Below are 26,372 nucleotides of genomic sequence, written 5' to 3' on the forward strand. Positions count from 1 at the left end.
ATAGGAATGTTAACCCATTCTTGTCTAATGTAGGATTCTAGTTGCTCAACTGTCTTAGGTCTTTTTTGTCGTATCTTCCGTTTTATGATGGTCCAAATGTTTTCTATGGGTGAAAGATCTGGACTGCAGGCTGGCCAGTTCAGTACCCGGACCCTTCTTCTATGCAGCCATGATGCTGTAATTGATGCAGTATGTGGTTTGGCATTGTCATGTTGGAAAATGCAAGGTCTTCCCTGAAAGAGACGTCGTCTGGATGGGAGCATATGTTGCTCTAGAACCTGGATATACCTTTCAGCATTGATGGTGTCTTTCCAGATGTGTAAGCTGCCCATGCCACACACACTAATGCAACCCCATACCATCAGAGATGCAGGCTTCTGAACTGAGCGCTGATAACAACTTGGGTCGTCCTTCTCCTCTTTAGTCCGAATGACATGGCGTCCCTGAGTTCCATAAAGAACTTCAAATTTTGATTCGTCTGACCACAGAGCAGTTTTCCACTTTGCCACAGTCCATTTTAAATTACCCTTGGCCCAGAGAAGACGTCTGCGCTTCTGGATCATGTTTAGATACGGTTTCTTCTTTGAACTATAGAGTTTTAGCTGGCAACGGCAGATGGCACGGTGAATTGTGTTCACAGATAATGTTCTCTGGAAATATTCCTGAGCCCATTTTGTGATTTCCAATACAGAAGCATGCCTGTATGTGATGCAGTGCCGTCTAAGGGCCCGAAGATCACCAGCACCCAGTCTGGTTTTCCGGCCTTGACCCTTACGCACAGAGATTCTTCCAGATTCTCTGAATCTTTTGATGATATTCTGCACTGTAGATGATATGTTCAAACTCTTTGCAATTTTACACTGTCGAACTCCTTTCTGATATTGCTCCACTATTTGTCGGCGCAGAATTAGGGGGATTGGTGATCCTCTTCCCATCTTTACTTCTGAGAGCCGCTGCCACTCCAAGATGCTCTTTTTATACCCAGTCATGTTAATGACCTATTGCCAATTGACCTAATGAGTTGCAATTTGGTCCTCCAGCTGTTCCTTTTTTGTACCTTTAACTTTTCCAGCCTCTTACTGCCCCTGTCCCAACTTTTTTGAGATGTGTTGCTGTCATGAAATTTTTTTTTAAAGATATTTTTTGGGCTTTTTTTCAGCTTTATTATTGGATAGGACAGTGTAGAGACAGGAAATGAGTGGGAGAGAGAGATGGGGAGGGATCGGGAAATGACCTTGGGTCGGAATCGAACCCGGGTCCCCGGATTTATGGTCTGGTGCCTTATCCACCTAAGCCACGATGCCCCCGCTGTCATGAAATTTCAAAATGTCTCACTTTCAACATTTGATATGTTGTCTATGTTCTATTGTGAATACAATATCAGTTTTTGAGATTTGTAAATGATTGCATTCCGTTTTTATTTACAATTTGTACTTTGTCCCAACTTTTTTGGAATCGGGGTTGTAGTACTGTATGAGCTGGAGAGATAAAACATCTCAGCACTTTTTAAATAACACAGTGAGCTCCTTTGAGGAAATATTCTAGCTCTCATTCTAAAATATTCTATTTTCATTTCAGAAACGGATCATTTGACCTCTGAGTGTTAGAGAGCACCTAATGATTAAAAATGTGAATTTGTACCGAAACGATGTGCGAAAAACACTCAATGTAATAACGATGCAATATTCTGCATTGTGTTTGAATTGTCTTGTAATTAACACAGTTCTGTTCAAGACACCCGGATCATCTTCACTCGGTATTTACTTCTGTTCCGAACAGGCGAATGAGCTCCACGCTGATGACCAGTGAGAATATTTAAATAATACTGGCTGGCTTTTTTCCATGGTATATCAGATATATTCCATTCAGCTAGCATGATACTGAACGAGTCGAAGATGAGTAGCTGAATGGAATATATCTGATAGACCACGAAAAAAAGCCAGCCAATATTATTATTATTATTCTACATACACATTCCTGTTGGGTGTTCAATAAGTCTATTTCAAAACTCTTTTAAAATCTTCTGTATTTAATGAAGCAAACCCGGCAGCCATGTTTGTTTACAAATTGTCAGTCACTTACTAGCATGGTAGGTTACGTCACCGATGTGTGACGTCATGTCTTGACAACCATGCAATATCGTAAACCATATTCAACACTCATTCTCCACTGGGTAGAGTGATGTAATACACGTAGGATAAGCGATATGCTAACAATATTGCTTGCTATCAAATCAAATGAATGGAACCCGCTAGAAGGGAATAGAACACGTGTTTTTATTCCATTGAAAAAGTGTCCTGTATGGATAATAATATACCGTATAAAACACTTTATTATATCACACACAACTGATCAAGAGTCTGAAGGGAGCAGAACATCGCAGTCAACGTCTCACATAAAAACATCACATAAATGTCCAATTTGGTTGACAAATCAAACTTGAGAGAACCGAGAAAAGGAGAAATCAGGAAGGAAAATTATTCCAAATAACTGTCATATAAAAACACTAGCACAAGAAGACTGACAAATGAACAGCAAAATGAACAAAATGCAGATTTGTGTTTCAAAAAAAAAGTCAAGTACAGAGAAATACAAGTTGTATGATTTCAAATCTGATCCACATTCAGAGGAATCTGTTGTAAGTCATTGTAAAACTGACTGTTGATCTGTGGTCTACTCGATTCATATAAAAATATCAGGCGATGATCATCAAATGGCAAGCCTGTAATACAGAAGAGATGTTTAAATTCCAAAGATGTCCTTTACATGGAGATTAATACACCTGTAATAATAATTAATTAATGCCACAGAGTCCGTCATGTTGTCAACAACACCAGACAATGGAAATGGCAAGAAACAGAACGTTTCACAAGAACGTCTGCTGAAATGCTGTTCGTCTGATCTTCAAACGATGGTTGAAATGTCAGTTATTAAGAAAACAAAATCACTACCTTGCTCAACACAGAAATCTTCCTTTAAATAAGAACTATTTAAACATGTGTTCATAAATACGAGACAAGATGCCACAATGAAATGACGTTCAAGAAATCCAGGTTACTTGGTTTAAACCATTTTTTGTCATCCCCCCCCCAGTGCAATTTTCAAGTCTTAAAGGTGAAACTTCTGAACCAAAGACGTTCGTAAATGTCTCCGTTATTTTATCAGAATAATAAATTCCCCATGAAAGACAACACTAACATCGAACCAGCCATTTTTTAAAACTAGCACGAGACCGATTCCATTTCTTAACGTTCACGAGATGATAAAATCTGATCTGAATCCAGTACTGTTGGGGAAATATACAGTCCGTCAAATCTGATCTTATGTCAATCCAGCATTTTAGGCCAGTCGCAGTCTGAAACAGTATTCAGTTTTTGATCAGTGCATCCTCTTTAAACCCTGACCAAAGATGTACGGAGTAAAACACGACGGTGTGTGCAGTTTTAAGAAAATAATCCAAGACGGAGTGATATGATACCAGGCTGAAGGGGATTATTTTGCCATAACAGCACATCCCCAGCTGTTTTATTCTTCTTATACCACAGCAAGTTGGCAATGATTAGAATTAAAATTGATTAGTGAACAATATTTGACACTTTTTAACCATTTATGGTTACGTTCAATGTTCCATGGAACAAGCTTCTCTTTGTTTCTGTTGAAACTTCTTGATCCTGAAGACATTCCTCATGGGAAACTTACCGAACCTGGAGACTCCTTCCATAAATGTTATTTTTATCCATTTATTATTAGCCTTCAATGCCATGGAGGGTCCCATGTAATCAGAGCACCTGTCAGGACTACTATTATAGAAAACTAATCAACACCTTCTGACCAGTCAGAATCGAAGACAACACTGCTGTGGAATAAGACCGCCTGGCAACACTTGACAGGAGGAACATCCATGTAATTTAAAATTTTAAAAACCCCATGCACAAACAGGTCTCTTATTCTTTTCCCGCATTTGCTTTCCATTTCCAGACATCACTCCTCTCCTTCCACCACCAGGCCTTGATGCTGAGAGCTGATTTTGGTGTCCTCCAGGCCGTCAGATGTTATGCCCTTCTCCATCTCTACCTGCAGCTCTTCAAAGGATGAAGCGCTGGAGCTCCTTTGACTCGTCTGGCTGCCCGAGTCAGAATCTGAGACCGAGTCCCTACGTTGGTGGTCCTGGACGGATGGAGAGAGAGACAGAGCTGGAGACGTGTCTCTGCTGTGTGACGGAAGCAGGGAGCTGACCGAGCTGCAATCGCTGTGAGAGTCTGCACCTACACACACACACACACACACACACACACACACACACATAAACAAACACACAGATGAGAAATGAGAGTCTGAATTTCTTCCTCTTGGGTTCCAGTGAATTAATTAGGAGCAGGATCTGAAGCTAGCACGACTGGTGTGTGTGTGTGTGTGTGTGTGTGTATATACAGCTGTTGAATATGAGACCTTTGCAGATAATTAAAGCTTTGCCGATACCATTTGTGCAGGCTGTGTGTGTGTGTGTGTGTGTGAGACTATATCTCTGAAAGTAAGCAGTCCTGTCACAACTGCACTGTTTTAACTGGAGAAAAGTGTCACTGTGCAGCCGACACCCGACTGGGAATTAGTGGCGTGGTGAACCAGAGAGCAGGACGCTAATGAGGGCCAACACCCCAGGGTTCAAACTCATCAGAATTCACTTACTTCAGCCAGACTTTACCAAACAATCACAGCGGTGTTTCCGATCCTAAACCTCTTTCGCCTTTCTCTACACACAGACAATATTCGGCGATTCTTATCAGCGAGTTTTTAAAAACATCTCTTCTTAAGAACAAATCCTGACCCTCTGATCTCTCCAATCTCCAACATGCCTTTTCTCAGATTTTGGAGAACAATGTCACACACCAGCTCAGGTTGTTTTTCTAAGTAGGAATAAATAACAAGCATGAAGTATTTCAGTTTGATTTTCCAGAAGCATTATAGTCCAGAATGAGCTGTGGCTAAAGTGGCCTGGAACCCGACTGCATGCTTGGACTGTGGATATGTTTCTGTTCTCATGCAGGATTTGACCGCGTTGATAGATGGTTCTAAAAACGCAGCTGGATTAGACAGATGGGGTCTTGCAGTGTTTAGATCTGTACTTGACAGACTGTTTCCAGCATCAGCTATAGAAAACATGGACGGCGTGCTCTTGTTCACACCCACCCATTTGAGAAAAATGAAGAGAAAATGCTTCTGCCATGTCAAATTTGCAACCACAGTAGATCCTTCTCGAGTCCTTATTGAGTTTGCAAGGTAGAGACGAGCGGGAAAGCGAGCTACACCCCAGTCCTTCGGTAAGCCCGTTCCCTTCCAGTGCATTGCAGAATGTGTTCATGGTGGAAATTAATCTTATATCTATTCAGACAGCTTAAATAGTTTCATCTGGAGATATGTCACTAATAAGGAGGCATCTAATAAGCAAATGAATTGGAAATTCACAGACGGATTCTTCCAACTTATAAAATCCATCCGAATGTTCAAGATTGTGTGTGTGTGTATGGCCTTTATAGATCTGACAAAGGCATTTGAATCCATCAATCGAGTAGCTCTGTGGCGAATTCTGGCTAAATACGGCTGCCCCGAGAAGTTCATCACTATCCTTAGACTCCTTCATGATGGCATGTCCGCCAGAGTTAGTGAGGCCTTCGAAGTACGAACTGGCGTAAAACAAGGCGTAAAACAATCGCACCTACTCTTTTCTCCATCTTCATATCTGCCATTTTCCATCTAATACAAGACAGACTGCCCGACGGTGTAGAGGTCGTCTATAGAATGGACAGGGGGCTGTTTAATCTTCGAAGGCTGAAGGCAAGAACTAAGACTACTATAACTTCACTTACCGAGCTGCAGTACGCAGATGATAATTGCGTTTGCGCCACATCAGAAGGTCGACTCCAAGCCATTCTGGGTGCTTTCACGCACGCGTATGAGAGCCTCGGCCTCTCTGTAAATGCGAAGAAGATGGAGGTCCTTTACCAACTTGCTCCTGGTCAGCCATCCAAAGCCTCTTTCCTGAGTATCAGTGGGTCCACGCTCAAGAACGTTCAGAGCTTCTCCTATCTAGGTAGTGTTCTATCAACAAAAGCTGACATCGATGCTGAAATCATACACCGTCTAAGAGACACAAGCTATGCCTTCGGTAGGCTGTGAGAGAGAGTGTTCGAAGAGAGGAGGCTAAAGAAAGACACTAAACTCCTTGTTTACAAGGCTGTTGTGCTACCCTCCCTTTTATACAGTTCGGAGTCTTGGACAATCTATAGGAGACACCTCAACTGCCTCGAAAAATATCATCAGCGCTGTCTGCGACGGATCCTGGGTGTGACCTGGCAGGATCGACGGACCAATAACAGCATTCTTGATGAAGCGCACTGTACCAGCATTGAGGCCTTAATAATGAAAAACCAATTACGATGGACTGGCCATGTGGTCAGACTAGACGACTCGCACCTCCCAAAACAGATTTTCTATGGGGAACTGAGATCAGGCACTAGATCACAAGGGGGACAATGAAAGCATTTCAAGGACAATCTCAAAGCAAATCTTAAAAAGTGTGTAACATCAGTCTGCTGGCCTGGGAAGACCTGGCACACGACAGAGATGGTTGGCGAGCCTCAGTCAGGGAGGGCGTGGCGCTCTTTGAGCAGGAGCGCTGTCGCAAGGCGGAAGCAAAGCGCCAGCACCACAAGGAACATGATGGCCCCTTGTTGGCCACAGTCTGCTTTTAACACCTGCTCCATATGCGCCAAAATGTGCGCCTCCAGAATAGGGCTTGTAAGCCACCAGCGGGTGCATAAGTGAACTTGATTAGACAATCCTACTCAATTATGAGGGATCGAGAGAGAGAGAGAGAGAGAGTGTGTGTGTGTGTGTGTGTGTCTTCACTGAAAGAAGAAATGGCTTTTGTGCAGATTTCGAGAGCTGGCTGGTTGGATGTTGTTAATGCTTTAATAATATTAGATTAGATTAGATTAGATAGAACTTTATTGATCCCTTTGGGAGGGTTCCGTCAGGGAAATTAAAACTCCAGCAGCATCATTACAGGATAAACAGAGAATAGAAAATAGAGAACTTCTAAATAAGTTAAATTAAGTATTTACATATACAAATATAAAAAAATAAGGTATGAAGAGGGGGAAAAAAAAAAGATATGAAAAAAGTCCAGCAGGAGCCATCATGGTGGCTGTATGAGCTAACATAATTAAACTCGCCTTTTTCCTGTTAAACCTGTCAATGTTTCAAATGTTTTTGATGTAAATGGCTAACAGTTTTTATTCTATCCACATTCACTGGATATGAGCAACCGCACACTCTGATTGGCTACTCTACTACGACACTATCAGCTCATATACTGTGAGTAAAGAAAAACAAAATGGCGGAGCGTGTCGCTGAACCAACCGAGGACGAAATAAAAAGTCTACTCGAAAACAAAACCACCAAAAATACAAAAAAAGAAAGCAACAAAATATGTAATAAAAGTATTTGATGGTATGAATGTATCTTTTTTTATTTTCAGGAATTATTATTTTCGCATTTTTCACAAACTGCTCCTGTCATTTCGCCGGCTTGTTTACATTCTAAGTGGAAATTTTGTCGGATGTTTTGTATGAAGTTTTTATTTATCGAATTTGCAAAAAATAAAAATGCTTTGTTTCTCAAAATCCAGTGAACGTTGACAGAATAAAACAGCTATTCCACTCAATCTCGTCGTACATGAGCTGATAGCTATCAGCTCATGTACGACGAGATTGAGTGGAATAACTTAAGTACCCATGCACGTATCCAGAAAACTAAAAATAAGTGGGTAAATGATAAATTCTGTGGCGTAGTGAGCTGGATGGTGACGGTTGATCTCCTCTGAGAAATCTGTCAATCATGCCATTCCCAAGGGAAGTGTTTAAATTCCCTTCTTACTTTAGAGAACAATAACATTTTTAAAATCTAATTTCTGGAGCAGCATAAAAACTAACCATTCAAATTAGACACTGTCGATAAAAAAGTTTAGACAAGAAAAGTTCCATGGAATAAAAGCTATTTTATCATTGAAGTGCATGAGGATGGGCGGGGCTAAATATTATCCTGCAACCAGCCAGCATGAGCGCTAGACCTGTGGTGGCTTCATGTTTTCGAAACCATGCACAGTCCGATTTTTATAGTCACCAGTTTCCAGCTAATGGAACGTCTTCAAAGCCTAACAAAGGCTTCCTTAAAGGGCATATCACGGGTAAATTCAAGAGCAAGATCAATGTAATTCTCCTATTTTATATTAAACTTTGGTCAAATATCTGTCACATTTTGCATTTTGTGCAATTTTTTTACCTTGCGCAATACCAGAAAAATTCAGTTGAAATCAAGCCATTTGAGGCGAATTGGTCCGCCTCTGAAAACCTTGGCATTTGGATTTCCCGGCAAACATTGATTTTCGTGACGTCGCGTGCGGGATGCCTCCTTCTGAATCCTAAGTCAGCGCTGGTTTGTTTGAGAAAACGACCTGGTGGTTTTCTGCAAATTTCTTCAACGTTATCACGTAATTATTAAAATGGTTAACAGATGTATCATAGGAGGGTGTAGCAACACCAATCTTGATGGGATTAGTACTCATCGTTTTCCAAAAGACCGGACGATGAGAGAGAAATGGGAGCGCTTGGTCTACACAGGCTGTGCACTGAAACCACGCAAAGCTCGCGCAGCCTGCTGGCGCTTCTGCAGGTGACGTCACGAATCTGGCTCCAGACTCCTTTGGGATTTTTCCAGATGCGTTTTGTTATTTTATTTTTTTCTGCTGTAGACAGATGGCCTTGTGCAAAATGACCCTTCTGGATGAGTGTGTAAAGGGACATACTTTCATCTCATCTCATCTCATTATCTCTAGCCGCTTTATCCTTCTACAGGGTCGCAGGCAAGCTGGAGCCTATCCCAGCTGACTACGGGCGAAAGGCGGGGTACACCCTGGACAAGTCGCCAGGTCATCACAGGGCTGACACATAGACACAGACAACCATTCACACTCACATTCACACCTACGCTCAATTTAGAGTCACCAGTTAACCTAACCTGCATGTCTTTGGACTGTGGGGGAAACCGGAGCACCCGGAGGAAACCCACGCGGACACAGGGAGAACATGCAAACTCCGCACAGAAAGGCCCTCGCCGGCCCCGGGGCTCGAACCCGGACCTTCTTGCTGTGAGGCGACAGCGCTAACCACTACACCACCGTGCCGCCCACATACTTTCATATAAAAAAAAAAACAAAATTGGTCCAGAATATGCACTTTAAGGTTTTATTTTGGTCCGTTCTTCAAAATGTTCCTTCGATCCAGCCCTTTCCACAAATATTCGCAATTATAATCATGTTGGTGTTCATTTCTTTGTTGATGAAAGGCAATTACACATTAATTTGCATCAGTCAGTTCACAAAATGTAAGACTGTCAAAAAGACATGAAATCTTTGATGAACAGAAACTTCCTTCTCCATACAGATAAAACACTGGACGCTGTTTAGCTAATAAGCGATTTCTCAGGCTTGTTTGATATCAGAGGCTGGTGTCAAACAGTGGGAAATTAAAAAAAAAAAAAAAAAAAAAGCTCGTATCTGTCTCTTCAAACGGCGAACAATAAGCAGTCGACTTTGCATGGATTTTAAGGTTACGCTGAATTCATTTATTATTTCACAGCTCTGCCTGAGTGTTACAGTGACGGTTTTGAAGTGATCTACATCATTTTCAATCCAACAGGCTTCCACTAGTCACAGGAAAGCTCAGTTTAACAGCTTGCGATAAGCAGAAACCCGTCTGCGCCTCTGTCCTCGGCCTGGCTGCGTACAGAACCATACAGATCTGTCCGATTCAATCAGAACCGAGGTGTCTGCACTTGTGTGATGAGGAGACATGTTAATGTAATCATGCCTGTTCAAAACATCCTCCATCTGCTCGCTTGTATTAAACTGCTGATTCGATGTTCTCGCAAAAGAAAACCTGAAAGCAGACAAGACGAGCGCTTTTTCATCCCAATTTCCATGGTACCTTATTTTAACCCTTGTCACTGTAAAAAAAAAAAAAAAAAAAAAGGTGCGAGAACATGAAGGTGTGTTCTCAGCATCAGGCACATTTGGTGGTGATGAAATATAGAGCAACGTGGGTGAGGTGAAAAAGTTAAAAATTCGGGCGGGATTAGGTTCTCAGGATCACACCTTTTTAAGAAAATATTTGCTTTTCTGTGATAAAACCTTTGATGGTTATGAAAGAACACGAGCGAGTTTGTTTTCCTGCGAAACGCCACCGAACGTCATATAATTAGTCACTTTATGCATTCATTTTATCGTAATTGGGTCATTCTCCTCAAAACGTGCAATCTCTTTTACTGAAGCTTCAGTTCAGTTAGTAGAAATATTTTGCCCTAGTGTATATGTCTCATTATTCACAGGACATGTGAACATCTAAACATGTCATTAGCAGTGCTCAATAATTTATGTATGTCTTCCCACAGATGTTTCAAAAGTGACCGTAGGTGACTTTGGGTCATTCCTGTTACTGGACATGAGCAGGATACAACATAGCAAAAAGCACACCAATATTCTAAAACAGATATCATAAATAAATTTGTTTTTGGTCCCCTTCAACAGATTTAAAGACAAAACTCAAGTGATTTTAACACTATACTGCAAATTGCTGAGTTAACTACGCCCCAATACCAGTTTTGCACAAAAATGAAAGAGAAGTATTAGCCCTGTATGGTTGGACTATGGCCAATCTGAAAAAAAACATTACAGGATAAAAGGCCTTAGCCTGATGGCTGATTCTGTTCAGGTGATGATAGTTGACAATTACGACAGACTCGGGCCCTGTCCACATGGCAACGGATTCAGGTGAATCTGATAAAATTGTTTATCATTTCGGCCTGGCGTCCACACGGCACCGGCGTTTTGGGTGCCCCAAAACGAAATCTTTTGAGAACAGGTTCCAGAGTGAAAAAATCTGGCAACGGAGCCGTTGCAAAGTCGTCTGGATGAGTAGAACGGATTTGTTTACGATGACGTCACAACCACATGTGCTTCACGCCGGGTAGAAGTGTAATGAACTCGATGCGAGTTGTCAACAAATCATATAACTTGGTTCATGAAACGCGCTTACAAAATATTTTCACTGTGAATATTTATTGTGTAATGGTGCAAAGTGAGAGAGAGAGAGAGAGAGAGAGAGAGAGAGAGAGAATAGCCCTTAGGGCAGAGTCAATCCCGCCAGCAAAAATAGGGAAAAAAAAGGAGCAATCTCACCTCTTCAGATGTTGGTTTAAGTCCGACAATACATTCCTCAAAAACGGCGTAGAAGAACAAAGTAATCCATCAACGTGTAGCATTCAATTTATTCCGGACCATTAAAGAATTCTGGAGGATATCAGAATGTTGGCGTACCGGCTTCCATCTACTCCTGTTCATTCCTCTTTCCGCGTCTCCATTAAGAAAACGAGCACGTGATTTAAAGGGACTATATCCATAGGATAGGGAGTGAGAAAGTGTGTGCATGTGACAGTGACGGGGATAGTCACTGTGCGCATGCGCAGTTATGCGCATGCGTCTACTTCTATTGTTCTGGTGTCTCCGATGGGACCGTCTTACAGCGCACGTAGTGGTGTGGCATGTGTATTGCATCGTTTTCAGCAAGTGTTGCGTTGCCATATGAACCTGATATTTTACTGATCCGTTGCCCATGTGGACGCGATATTTAAAAAAAAAAAATCTCGTTGCCGTTGTTGTGTGGATGTAGCCTCGGTGAGAGGGTTAAAACCAAATGGTAACAGGGATGACAACTTGGTAACAGGAATGACTGTTAGTAACAGGAATGACATAATTACATTATTTAGCAATGCTTCTCAGTGAATGACAGACAAGTCATAATTTGGGATGATACTTACAATGTAACTAGGTTAGGGGAAGCCAGGGTACAGTGAATCAGAACAGTTATTTTGCTGGCTTTCTCCTATCTGGGTGTTAAGAATGTTCGAATGCGGAAAAAATCCATAAAATTTTACATAAAAGATTTATTCATTAAAATAACTTGTCACAAGCTATATGAAACAGGTAACACAAATTCTCTAAAACAAACACTTCTGGATTTTTAATTTTTAAATCTAAAATAACATTTTTATTACTAGCCAGACCACATGGATCATGACAGGCAGACCTAGGCCCAACTTGGCTTTAAAAAAAAACACATGAAAATTTTATTTTATTTTATTTTATTTTAGGCCTTTACCTCTCTAGCATGTTTGGTGGCAAGTCCAAGAAACATTAACTCAAAAAAGTATGGCCTTACAGATGATACAATTGACAAAACACCCATTTATGTCATTCCTGTTACCTTATTGTCATTCCTGTTACCCAGAACAGGGTAACAGGAATGACAGTAACAGGAATGACAATTTTGCACATATCCCCTGCTACACTGCACTACAAGACATGCATGCATCCTTGGTCACTTACTTCCTCGAGTGGGAACTTCCATAATGCACTTTATTTATTTACCACCACATTTTCTATTGTCTCTGTGAAGTCCTGGGCATAACAGTAATGACTGCTAATTGATATAACCATCAAAAAAAAAACCACGAAAACTTACCTTTCTCCAGCTTTATCCTTCAAATGCTCCCTCCATTGAACTTTCAAGGTCAACTATAAATGTGGACCTCCTATTGGCGAGTTATAGAACCAACCTAACCATAGAGTTTAGTGAGCTGGTAACAGGAATAAAAGGAGTAACAGGAATGACACTGGAATTGAGGGCCAGGGCAAAATTTACCCCCCAAAGTAAGAAATTCATTCTAATTAACACTTAACTGACTACATATGATCTGAAATGAAGTATATTAGATAAATGATAGTGTTTGGATTAACTTTATGCGCTTTTCAATTTAAAAATCCTAAGATTTTTGACAGGAGCCAAGACTGGGGACAGCCAAAATAGGGTGGTGAGACTACTCTGATGAGGGGATTTAAAAAAATTTTCAATCTGGGTCCGAGAACTAACACTTATCAAGGGAGAATTTCAAAATTGTCTTTATTTTCACACACACATTTATTAGGAAATCTCTTCATTTTTTTTTTAAAGATTTTTTTTGGGCTTTTTTCACCTTTATTATTGGATAGGACAGTGTAGAGACAGGAAATGAGCGGGAGAGAGAGACGGGGAGGGATCGGGAAATGACCTCGGGCCGGAATTGAACCCGGGTCCCCGGATTTATGGTATGGCACCTTATCCACCTGAGCCACGACGCCCTGGAAATCTCTTCATTTAATAAAAAAAAAAAAACTGGGACACAAACTGCACGTTCTGAGGAGAATGACCCAATTAACTCATTAATTTCCACAGTCAATAGAAGGATACTCTGGCATTTGTGAATATAAAGTGTGGCTTGATTCCCAGACCTGTCATTTAAACAGGAAATTTAATTGAAAAAAAAATCATGCCATTTCACCTTCAAACAGACTCTTTGTGAAGTTTGGCATTGTGGTCATACGTTGTGATTTATTGCTGAGTGAAAGGACCTCATGGACTTGTGTGATGTATGCTGAAATCTCTAATTTAAGACCATCTGCAAGGAAACAGGAGGGCTCTGATGTTGAGGATTTATGGGGATCTAGATCAAACCGGCAAACAAGACAGAACAATCGATTATCTCTGTATCTGGAACTGAATCAAGACTGGGAGAACTTTGGGAAAGCATTTAAACCGTTAGCTCCTGATGCTAAAATGCTCAATTTCTGGTGTTTTTTTTTTTTCCAGCAGGACTGTTTGTAAAATGAAAGAGATGCTTGTCAAGACACAGCTGAAATTATTGGTCTGTACTTGGATTTGATGAAAAACATTACAATTAAAAGCTAGACTGCCTTTCCGATTTTTAAAGTTTAGGTCATAAAAAGAATTTTCCCTGACGCCTAATTATTTTTGTTTCATGGACCGAAAGCTTCTGAATTCAAATCAGACTTCCAGTTTTGTTAGGTTTAAAAAAAAAAAAATAGAACAATTAATGAATTTATCTCTACGTGGCCCTAAATTCTCCGCTATTTTTTCCTGCTTCACCATGACTCATTTCAAGATACTACGTCATGCATCACATGGTGGGCTTTCCCTGTTTGCGCAAAGCATTGTGGGATGCAAATTTGAAACGGGAGAGAAAAATGGAGGACGTGAGTGTGCGAATGAAACGTGAAAGAGCGACTACAGTAACGGAAAGAAAGCGAGAAGAAAAGACGTGATGTTACGGTATATATGAAGGAAAGGAAGCGCAGGACCAAACTAATAAATATGGGCGCTCAGCGAGCACCTCGGTGTGATCAGCTGTTCGTTTAGCGACAGAATGATGGAACTGTCAGTGCACGCTCAAAGGTAAACCTGTGCATGCGCACACACACACACACACACGGACTTCCTCTGTCTGCTTGACTGCGTGAAGTGCGCAATTTCATGCACGTTATTTGCTCCACTCAAATTAAAGAACTTTCCAGCCACAGAACGGCCTGTGTTTTTTTTTTTTGAGAGATTACAGTAATTCTGAACATGTATGACAATGACCAAATTTCAGAGGGAACTAAATTTCACCGATTTTAAGAAATCAAAAGGCCGTAGAGCTTGAAGTATTTTTTTTTTAAATCAAAATACAGTGCAAAAGATAAAGAATGGAACGTCAACCTCAGATGAAAGTGTGAAGTTAATGGCATGTGAACGGGGCGTTTGATTCAAAAAGGTAACAGCTTGCATCTGCAGCTTGCTTGATGAAATTCATTAAAAACGACTGACACATTTAAATCAGATGAACAAGTTTTACCATCATCTCAATATACATTATTGTTTTCTACATATTTCTAATGGCTTGACCTGCAATGTAGTTTTACTTTTCATAGATTTGACTCCTCAGGGTTTTCATAATAGTCACACACTGTCAGGCTGACCAGCAGGGGGCGATATGAGGGGAAAGTGTGTGTAAACAACTCGCACAAACAATGTGCACAATCTGGACCCCGCTACAAAAGTAATTACGATACCTCCGTGATCCCTAATGTTCGGGTATGTTAGTTAATATCAAACCTGCCACAGGCTTCACAGAGTGACAGACTGACAGGTCTCACACACCCAGGGGAGCGCACACACACACATGCAGCGAACCAGCTGGTGTACACAACACGTCCTTTAGCTCATGCCGAGGTGATCCATCAAACCTCTCGCTCTCTGATGCAAACTGAGTTGCCATGTTTTATCCCAACACATAGTGCCCCTGAGTTTCACACACACACACAGACATGTTGTGCATAAATATAATTGCATGCACCCACTTTTTCTTTCCGCTTCTCCCAGACACCTGTCTCATTATTCAGAGCAGAGATAATGAAGTGTTCCATTATTCACCCGAACACCACATGCCTACTTGTTGAGGTTCAAGCTCAAAATATTAATTCATCTTGAAATATTAATACGCCGATGTAACAAAATCAGGGATATGATGTAGTGCACCAATATGTCAGGTTCAGTGTATACGGTATGGCTGCACAGATTTAAATGTGATCAACTGTGCATCATTTTTCATTCCTGATGTCAGAACATTGTTCGAGCTGTTGAACCTCAGCGTCACGAGACTAACAACGAACGAGAAGTAACACTACTCATGGTCTTCAAAACATAATCCTGTAAAGAGTTCATTTTCAGACATAACCTCTCAGAATTACAAGGTGGAGTCTACCTGTGATGTCAGTCCTCCTGTCCTCCTCAGACTCCTCCCCTTCCTGTTTTCTTTTCGGGGCTTTCTGGACCTCGGGCACGTAGAAATCTCCCTGCCTGGCTAGTGGACTCATGTAGTAGATTGACCGATTCCTGTAGATCTCGAGGAAGGGGTGAGCACACAGCTTCCTGTCCTGAGAGAGAGAGAGAGATGCATGCTCAAGTTCTTATACAAATACTGTGTCAAAATGGCATTATGTCCAACGGTAGCACACCGATTGAGCAAACTCCATCTGTTCCTGCAAACAGCATGAGAAAGACAGAGAAAGAGATGAAGAGAGTGATGAAGTGAGAAGCCAATTTCTGTCAGAGACTTCAGAAGTGAGCGTGTCTGCGTTTCCACAGCTGAACAATGTCTAATAGGCGTGAATATTGAGCTGATTGATTTATCTGGTGAGGAGGCTCCGCAGCAGCAGCAAGTGTCAGACGAACTGCCAGGCTGGAATAACTCAATCTGCTATCAAATATACTGTATGCATATTCATATGTGAGCTAATTATATGCATAGGCAGCAGTGGCGGCTGGTAGTCTTTCAAACAGGGGAGGCTGGTCGGTTACGATATTTCCAGATTTTAAAAGAAAAAAACATCAATTTTGCCCATACTCTTGCCTCTGATCTGGCTGATTGTTGGCAGCGTCACAAACTGTGAAATAACAGGTTCTTTTGGCCCATTAGCCTACTGTCCAATATACATGATGGTGGTGTTGGGGGGGGGTATATTTTAACATTTTATATTTTAAAATTGTGGCATGTTGTTTAAAAATTGATCATTATTGAAAGCAGCTCTTTGTCAGGAACCTCAGCAGTAACAGCAGAGTGTTCTGGAATAGGCACAAGCACTGACCTTGGGGAGCCAAACATAGAGCTGGGTGCCACACATTTCATTCAATGACACTTTCCCTATATTTTACTTATTTTGACTGAGATGTTTTATTGACAATTTTGATAACCCTTCACTTTTAATCCAGGTCTGTAGTGTGAAATGTTCTCGGCTGTGTTTTTGTTTAAAAATGTTTTCCAAATTGTAGCTGTGTTTAATTCATATCCAGAAAAACATATATTCCAATATAATATACTCAGCATAAACATTTTAAATAGATTCTATATTTTTGGTCCATCCATGACATATTACTAAAGTAGCCTATTTACTGTTGTTGATGTGGGTCACTTGCTGTTAGCCAATTCACTTTCTCGTACCAGGAGAGCTGAAAGGAACGAGTATTATTCCCTACCTTTTTCACCAAGTCAGTTTGAGGCGTTGGTCTACCCTGCTCTTTAATTTTAATTTTTTCCTCAAAAGGAAGACTGGCAAATGGCTTTGCCAAAATTACATCAGCAATGCTTGGCATCCGTGCGCAGCTTTCTTGCTAGCTGACTAGCCCCCTCAAGTTCAAGTTCAGTCACTCAAATAAACGAAATTTCTGGAACTAAGATAGCAAACTTGACAACACTATATTTACACTTTATTTACAATGAAAATATATACAAACTAAAAAAGCTGGTAGAAACCGTATGTAATGAATGAAATTGAAATGTAAGCTGATCTCTTACAATACACCACAGCACTTGCGAATCCGCATGGGACTGAACTGAAATTCACCGCTGCCTGTCTATAGTTGAAACGAGCTGTCAATCAAAGAAAATATCCGGCCGCTTTCACCAATCACCAGTCTCCTCGCGGAAACTGCCATGTCCCTCCCATGTGAGGCTGGGAGTCCGTAGGCGGGCATTTTCGCAGTATTTGTCCAATAACCGTCTTGCATTTTGAGATTGAAAGGCGCATAGCTCCCAAATGCCATTGAAGTGCACTGAGGCTGGGCTGCATCGCGCTGTCACGAGGGGGAAAAACTCACGCACACATTAGGCGAACTGGGGAAAGTTATAAGGGAATGATTTCGCACTGTAGTTGGGTTGAGCACATATATTTCTATGATTCTGGATCTGAAATAGCAATGTTATAAGGTCGGCTATAACATAAGCCTAGCGCAATTCATCCTACACGATGTTCGTCATTTTTAGAGGAGGCTGAGCCTCCCTCGTTGTCTTAGAGCAATCGCCTGTGATAGGCAGCTTACAGATGGAATGTAGTGTACGAGAGTAAAGTGTAGTGTAGTGTCGTGTACTCTTTTTAAATAATATTGGCTGGCTTTTTTTCGTGGTATATCAGATATATTCCATTCAGCTAGCATGATATTGAACGAGTCGAAGATGAGTAGCTGAATGGAATATATCTGATATACCACAAAAAAAGCCAGCCATTATTATTATACATACACATTCCTTTCGAGTGTTCAACATATCTTTCTCTTTCAAAATTCTCTTAAAATCTTCCGTATTTAACAAAACAAACCTGGTGGCCATGTTTGTTTATAAATTGTCACAATCGCTCAATAGCGTGGAACGTCATGTTTTCTTGACAACCATGCAATATCGTGAACCATATTCAACACTCATTCTCCATTGGGTAAATGACGTACCACACGTAGAGTAAGCGATATGCTAACAATATTGCATGCTATCAAACCAAATTAATGAAACCTGCTAGAAGGGAATAGAACATGTTTTTATTCCATCGAAAAAGTGACCTGGATGAATAATAATGTAGTATGTTGTGTAGCTTAAGTAGTCTCCTGTAGTATAGTGTATTTTAGTGTAGCATTTTGTAGTGAAGTTATTGCATACATATAGTGTAGTGAAGTGTGTGTATTGGAGAGTAGCGTTAGTGTACTGTAGTGGATTGTATAGTGTTGCATAGTGTAGTACAGGCCGTGCCTAGGACTGGGCTGTTGAGCTGAAGCCCCCAGATATATATATATATTTTTTGTAGACTTAGTTGGGTGTAAAGACACGAGAGAAGGCTGAACAGCTTCCACCTCTGCGGTCTCGAACGCTTTCTACACATCAGATGGCAGGACGGAATGCCAAACACCGAGGTCCTACAGCGCACCAGCATCTCAAGTTTGCCTGCACTGCTTAGTTGGAGACAGCTCAGATGGCTAAGCCACGTGTGACGCATGGATCCAGGTCGCATCCCCAAGGACATGCTTTACGGCAAGTCGCACGAGGGCTCCCGCCCTGTCGGCCGACCACAGCTCTGATTTAAAGATGTCTGCAAATGCGACATGAAGTTGGCAGATATCAACCTGAACACCTGGGAAAGCACAGCAGACTGTCGAGAAGCATGGAGGGCTACTGTTAAGGAGGGAGTTGAGAGGGCTGAGAACCCCAGAAACACCCAGCTTGCTGACAAGAGACCTAGGAGGAAAACAAGGGCAGCCACTGCCAATCAACCATCCTCCTTTGTTTGCAGCCAGTGTGCAAGAGACGGTCACTCTAGAGTGGGACTCCACAGCCACTTTAGGAGATGCACATCCAACCCTTAGCACTACACCATCGTCTCACGAGACGAACGAATGCCGACTGACTGGAGTTGGGTGTAAAGTTTGTCAGTGGCTGTTGGAATAGCTAGCTATTTTACCAAACGTTAACCTGGTTAGGTTAGTCATTAGCAAGTTTACAAGAAGGCTATATAACGAGTGGAACAATTTTCGTTGTCAGCTCTGTGATGGTTGTCTTTGTCGCTTTCCAGATGAGTTTGTGTTAATATTGAATATTTAGAAGCTACGTGACGGCCCTTCTGTTCTACATGAGGTTGCAGTGGAAAGGGGATGCTGAGATAGGATGGAGTGTAGCCCTAGGGTGGGCATGTAGACAACATGTGGGCTCAACCCCAGACCTCAGGACATTGGTGTCGGAGTGGCGTCTGGTGGCAGACCAGCTTGATGAGCTCTTACAGTGCAAACAGAAAAGGAACTACTCACTGCTGAGTGTTTAACGGCAGTGTCTCCTCCTTACCTCAACACCATTTTCTCTGTCTCTCTCTCTCTCTCTCTCTCTCTCTTTTGATGTTTTTTTCCCTTCTCCCTTATTCCCTGCGCTCCCTGACTCTGTTCTCTCGTGGATAATCATCTCTCTTGGCTGCCACTCCAGGCACTCTTTCTTAAACACACACACACACACACACACACACACACACACACACACACACACACACAGTATGTCTGGCCCTCAAAAGACTATTGTGCTTCTCTTTACATGCTCATTTTACCACTTTTGCTTCTGCATGGTCTCTCTCTCTCTCTCACACACACACACACACACACACACACACACACACACACACACACAAAGATCAGTCCTCTTTTCTTCTCCTTTACAAAAATCTCCTTCACTTTACCCGTCTCCATCTCCAGAACTTCAATCATCACCGTGCTTCCTGAGACTTCCTCACACCTCACACTTTTTTCTGCAGTAACGCTTCGGTAATTCTGGGATTTCCACACCTGTCACTGATCTGAGAACAGTATCAACACACTGTGAGGATTTCCACACAGGATGTGTCTACTCTCAGAGGACTGGCACACACATGACATTCACTGAAAACAATAAGTTCAATAAGATGTGAGAAGAGAGTAATAATGAGGACCGCATGGCCGATCTGAGAACGGGGTAACGATGAGGACCGCATGGCCGATCTGAGAACGGGGTAACGATGAGGACCGCATGGCCGATCTGAGAACGGGGTAACGATGAGGACCGCATGGCCGATCTGAGAACGGGGTAACGATGAGGACCGCATGGCCGATCTGAGAACGGGGTAACGATGAGGACCGCATGGCCGATCTGAGAACGGGGTAACGATGAGGACCGCATGGCCGATCTGAGAACGGGGTAACGATGAGGACCGCATGGCCGATCTGAGAACGGGGTAACGATGAGGACCGCATGGCCGATCTGAGAACGGGGTAACGATGAGGACCGCATGGCCGATCTGAGAACGGGGTAACGATGAGGACCGCATGGCCGATCTGAGAACGGGGTAACGATGAGGACCGCATGGCCGATCTGAGAACGGGGTAACGATGAGGACCGCATGGCCGATCTGAGAACGGGGTAACGATGAGGACCGCATTGCTGATCTGAGAACAGGGTAAGATGGGAAATGGGATCCAAGTCTTCTGGGGTATATCAATGAGTTTTGCATATCTGGATCCTGATTGTTTGATATTATTTGTCCATTCTTTTGGTTTTGGCAGTGTAGAGGTCATGCTGCTTAAAAAGGTACAAATATTGTGAGTACAAAAGTTTGCATACCCTTTGGACAAAGAAAATAGGAGAAAGCAATACAAAGACACTAACAGTGACCTTAAAATAAAAATTTTGTCAGAAATCACAGGTGTGCAAATTTTTGCACTCAACTGTTAAAAGAGGCAGATCTGAAGTACATTATTTTATCTACAATCCAACCATCCATCCATTATCTACCGTTCTTATCCATCAGGGTCACAGGGGGAGCTGGAGCCAATCCCAGCAGACTTCAGGAGAGAGGTGGGGTTCGCCTTGGACAGGTTGGCAGTCTATCTCAGGGCAATAGAGAGACGAACAACCATTCACTCTCACATTCACACTGATGGGCAGACTAGAGAGGCCAGTTGACCAGATCCTGCGAGTACGCTCGTATGTTATCAGTACTGTTATTAGAGTACACAAACAGAAAACATATTGCAACATCTCATCTCATCTCATTATCTCTAGCCGCTTTATCCTTCTACAGGGTCGCAGGCAAGCTGGAGCCTATCCCAGCTGACTACGGGTGAAAGGCGGGGTACACCCTGGACAAGTCGCCAGGTCATCACAGGGCTGACACATAGACACAGACAACCATTCACACTCACATTCACACCTACGCTCAATTTAGAGTCACCAGTTAACCTAACCTGCATGTCTTTGGACTGTGGGGGAAACCGGAGCACCCGGAGGAAACCCACGCGGACACGGGGAGAACATGCAAACTCCGCACAGAAAGGCCCTCGCCGGCCCCGGGGCTCGAACCCGGACCTTCTTGCTGTGAGGCGACAGTGCTAACCACTACACCACCGTGCCGCCACACACACGAACATATGATTCAGAAATATTTAAAAAGTGTAAAGAAGTCAGAGAATGAAACAGGCTGGAGGAGTGCCACGGTGTCCTCAGGACTGAACTCTGAGTTCATGAACACACGGCAGGAAAAACAAAACAAAAACCCCCACGTACGTCTGACTGAATTGTAGCTTGAAAGTGGACTGCAGCAGCCCTTCACTCCAGCAGCTCTGGCTGTAATTGAATCTCCGGAGGACGGACATATCAAACAGCTGGTTGCGCGAAATACAGAGTAATCCGTTCATCTGTAAATACGCTGAGCAGAAAACACTGAGCATCGATGTGTTAACGTCAGATATTCAACACTCTCCTGGAGGCACGTGACAATTCACCCAATTCATGATTGAATTCGAGTCACGATATTGTGTTCGCAATTCGATTTTCCTATGCTGTTTTTTGAAAAAAAAAAAAATGAAGAAAAATTTATGACCAAAAAAAGAGCAACATTTATGTTCCCATTCGTGATCAATTTAAATATTCCTTTTGTTGAATTAAAAAAACCTTTTCATTTCCTTAATAACCAACAATAATTATTTGTCCACATTTGTAAAGGTTGGAGTAAAATATAATATATTAGCTAACATATTCCTTTTATTAAAAATGAAAAAGTTAATAACAAATAGGGCTTTACTCAAAGATTTATAAACACTTGCTTCTCTTTTCTTTATCTTTCCGCAGTCTGTAAAAAGAGAGCTTTGATTTCTTGTTAAATCTATTTGTACACAAATCACACAACAGCTCTTTCACATTTTAGATCTGTTCTTTGTGTTTTTGTGGCATTAGAGCTGTGTTACTTCCACCTACGGTGAAGTCACATGGATTCCCACTATTGTACGTTATCGCACTCTCTTCTGTCAAAACAATGCAATTACAGTGAGGAAAAGCAAAGAGATCATGCAGCATGATAACTGATTTTTTTTTTTTTAATTTCATCGATTTTAAATTGTCAAAAAGTTGTCCTGCGATTTATCATTGCACAACACATCGTCACATGCCTACTCTTCTGTCTTTGTGGCTTAAGATGCTAATCGATTGAGCTTTTAGGATCTCAGTCCTGCAACACGCTTTATTTTCTTTTTAAAAATGTTTTGTTCAAAGTTCCGTCACTAAACCCTGTTCAGACCAGGGAGGATCTGCAGTAACATCCATTTTTTTTGTTCTTGGTTTTTTTTCTTCTTTCCTTTCTATTCCCAAACGACGTTGAAGAAGACGGGACGAGGAAGAAAAGAGCATGGCCTATTGATTCATTCACTCCTGTGCTGCGTTACCCTGAAACCATTTCTCATTACCAGTAAAAAGAGACATTTTGTTTTATTTGAAGAGGTCAAACCATGAACAATCCAAACAGCACAAAAGGTCCATGCGGTGTAAATGTTGTGCAAAACAAAAAAAATTGAGAAATCAAGTTGTGACCAGAAATAAACTGACACCTCTACTTTAAGAAAATAAATGTTTATATATATATATATATATATATATATATACACGAGCTGTCAAAATATATATATTTTGCACGTATATATAAGTGCTGCCAAAAATGTCACGTTATTAACGCGTTAACTTGACTCAATTTTAACGGCGATAATTTTTTTATCGCGAGATTAACGCTCTGTGACATGATGTAGGTTTTTCATAAGCTTTTGAAACTGCCAGGAACTTGGAACAGAGACTTTGCTTAGAAAACCGATAGCAGCTAGACTGTAATGCCACGCCCCGCACAGCCAGAGTCCTCTGCCCCCCAAAGAACGACCGCGGGCAGGGCGCGCTAGTAGAGATGGGATTTATGGCTCTTTGATGGGATCCGCATCTTTGTGAGCCGTTCTTTGAAAAGAGTCGTTCAAAAGACTGGCTAATTTGGCTCTTTTTAAATATTTATTCAGTTTTAAGAAGACAGCGTCTAAAGAAGCCAGATCCCTCTGAACTGTAAACTCAATGCTATCCCAGAAATCCTTCCTGTAATATGCAAATTTGGCTGCCTCTGATTGGACAGCGCGACGCATCAACAGGCAGAAAGTGTAAAAGTACAAAATGTGTTAAGTGAGCTGAAACAGTAAAGATCAGATTCAATGCAATATTTATCAACGAACAACTTAAACTTAATATAATAGTGTACTTTATATTATAATCAAGCATGTCAAGCCTACCGTCACTGTGTAACCTGTCTCTCTGATTAGAGTTGTAGACTAACTCAAACAGTAGATCATTTCACTCATGGTTCTCTTGCTAGCCCCGCGCCGGTGCTCGGCTTAGGTTTCACTTTGCAGTGGCTGTGTTAAGACGTGTTATGCTTTGCAATAAAAAAAAAAAACATTGGTACAAAGCAAGCCCATTCACTTTTTTATGCTGATAAGAGAATTATAATAGTTTTTTATGTGACAAAAATGTGCGATTAAATTGCGATTAATCGCGAGTTAACTATGACTGTCGCGACATTAATCGCGATTAAATATTTTAATCGCTTGACAGCAGTAATATATATATATATATATATATATATATTTTTAGTAACCTCTCATTGGTGTCTGCCTTTGAACATTAGTGTTTCTGGAAGGAGTCTCCAGTGCTAGTGATGTGGAACAGTGTTCGGAATGGCGAGGTGCACTTTTCTCAACATATAAATGAATTAAAAGACAGAACCATCGACATTCGCGTGAATAGAGATCAGTGAAGCAAAGAAACGACAACAAGGCTCGTATTTAAACACCACGAGTGACTCTTACTTGACGTGATGAGTCAGAGACTGATGCGGATGATTAAAGGGAGAACTCGTTTCTTGTTGTAAACTTTACAAATACTTGAAAATTTGTAAATAAAAAAAGTTTCTCCATCAGTAGCTAGGTTTTATAAATGTCGAGGTTCGGCGTGGCATCTTTCAGTGGATTTGGACTGAAATCTGTAAATACCATATTTTCCTTTTTCACTTTTGGGGTAAACAGACTTTAAAATGGTGGAATTTTTTTTTACATCTAGTTCAGATAAAGAGAAACATTTCAGTATAGTAAGAAATGTCAAAATCTGACCGTAATCAAGCAACTCACATGTTTATTAAGGAAGCACCGCCGACCTTGCTTGAAATGACTTGGAATAATTAAAAAAAAAAAAAAGACGTAATGTTTTTCTCATTATTGATGCATGTGCTGTTTGGACGAGAGGACGTGGAATCTGCTGGTTCACGCGCTTCAGATGAATTCAGACAATCAGACAGTGCAACACAAGGTCTAAAATAAAACCAGAACAAAAGGGAAAAGTGAAGATTTTAACTTGACTCGGAACTGTGCAAAAGTCTTGGCACCCTAATTTTTTTTTAATTAATTTCTATTTTATGACTTCTGCATTATCAAGTCAGTACAAAAGCATTTTAGATTTCCAAACATTCAGGTTTTGTTTTTTTTTTGCACACGTTGGACCCAAGACTACTATTTTTTCCCATTTTAAGCAAAGCATCGTCACACCAGATACCGACTTTTTCATTTATTGCAGTTTACTGCTTTTTTTTTTTAATATAGAAACATTTGATTTAATTAAAAATGGTAGTGTCAGGAAGTGTGTTCAGTTTCACAAGGAAATGAGCTGTAGGTTTTACTGAGCATCTTGCAGAACCAGCCACAGTTCTTCATCTTCAATCAGTGCTTTTGTCTGAAAAGTCTTTCTTACATAATACATTGCTTTCTTTACTGATGTGCTCTTTCCTGATTTTTTTTTTCTAAAACATTGAATTCTGTGCTGGAAAACAAATATTTGGAAAATATCGAAAATGTCTTTGTACTGACTCCAGGCTGTAGAAGTCAGAAAATAAAAATCTGGACTAAAAATATGATGCTGAAAACTTTTGCACAGGACCGAAGCCAAGCTTATTTTGTTACTTACTGCTCTAAAAACCTGTTAACAACACACTGCGATATTTATGAAAATAGTACTTTGCACTCAGTATCTGAAGTCATATTTATTTCACTGACCAAATCATAACTTGATTTTTTTTTTTTAAGGAAATGAGTTTCATGTGTAATTCCTTTTCAGTGTGTGTGGGATTTCTTAAATGTCGCTTACGGCATGATTATGATTATTATTATTATTATTATTATTAGACCTCCAGAAACGCCCTCTGGCTCTTCGAGCTGTTTGTCCTCCTCTACATCTTCCCACTCCTTATCAGCACCATCATCATTTCCTTCCTTTCTTCCCCCCCCCAATTCACACAGCTCTGTACAGTATCAGGCAGGAGTACAATTGAATTTTTGCCTGAAAATGGCCAGTGCTGACAAACGGGCCCTTTTTTCAAAAATAAATATGACAAAGTATGAAAATAGGACGGCTTTATGAACCATTTCAGCTTTAATGAGGACAGAAATAGAGACTGGAGTCAGGACTGAGATGGGAGAAAGATGAAAAAGAGTTGTGGTTTCTTATCCAAAACCTAAAGGAAAGACATGCGAGCTCTTCTCCTGTGCGCTGCACGTCCCTTTAATTACTACCTGCTGACACAAGCACAGCTCCTGCCACTCTGAGAGAAAAGGGCGGGGATGGGGAGGATGGAGAGAGAGAGAGAGAGAGAGAGAGAGAGAGATATTGATTTCTGGCCTACATTTTGGCAAATTCCTGAA

At 41.2% G+C, this 26,372-nt stretch overlaps 1 protein-coding gene across 1 annotated transcript in view; it reads right to left on the bottom strand.

The window, feature by feature from the left end:
• Positions 1 to 2,078: 2,078 nt before the first annotated feature.
• The window catches only part of LOC132874604 (testis-expressed protein 264 homolog), a 62,563-nt gene continuing 38,269 nt past the window's right edge, over positions 2,079 to 26,372 (bottom strand). Inside the window, exons 3-4 of the mRNA XM_060910915.1 lie at positions 15,751 to 15,922; positions 2,079 to 4,265 (exon numbers count right to left, since the gene is read on the bottom strand). Of these exons, the coding sequence (XP_060766898.1) occupies positions 3,982 to 4,265; positions 15,751 to 15,922 (456 nt within the window). The 3' untranslated portion in view covers positions 2,079 to 3,981. The remainder of the gene's footprint in view (positions 4,266 to 15,750; positions 15,923 to 26,372) is intronic.

Source organism: Neoarius graeffei, chromosome 26, assembly GCF_027579695.1.
Source record: "Neoarius graeffei isolate fNeoGra1 chromosome 26, fNeoGra1.pri, whole genome shotgun sequence".
Taxonomy (NCBI): Eukaryota; Metazoa; Chordata; class Actinopteri; order Siluriformes; family Ariidae; genus Neoarius; species Neoarius graeffei.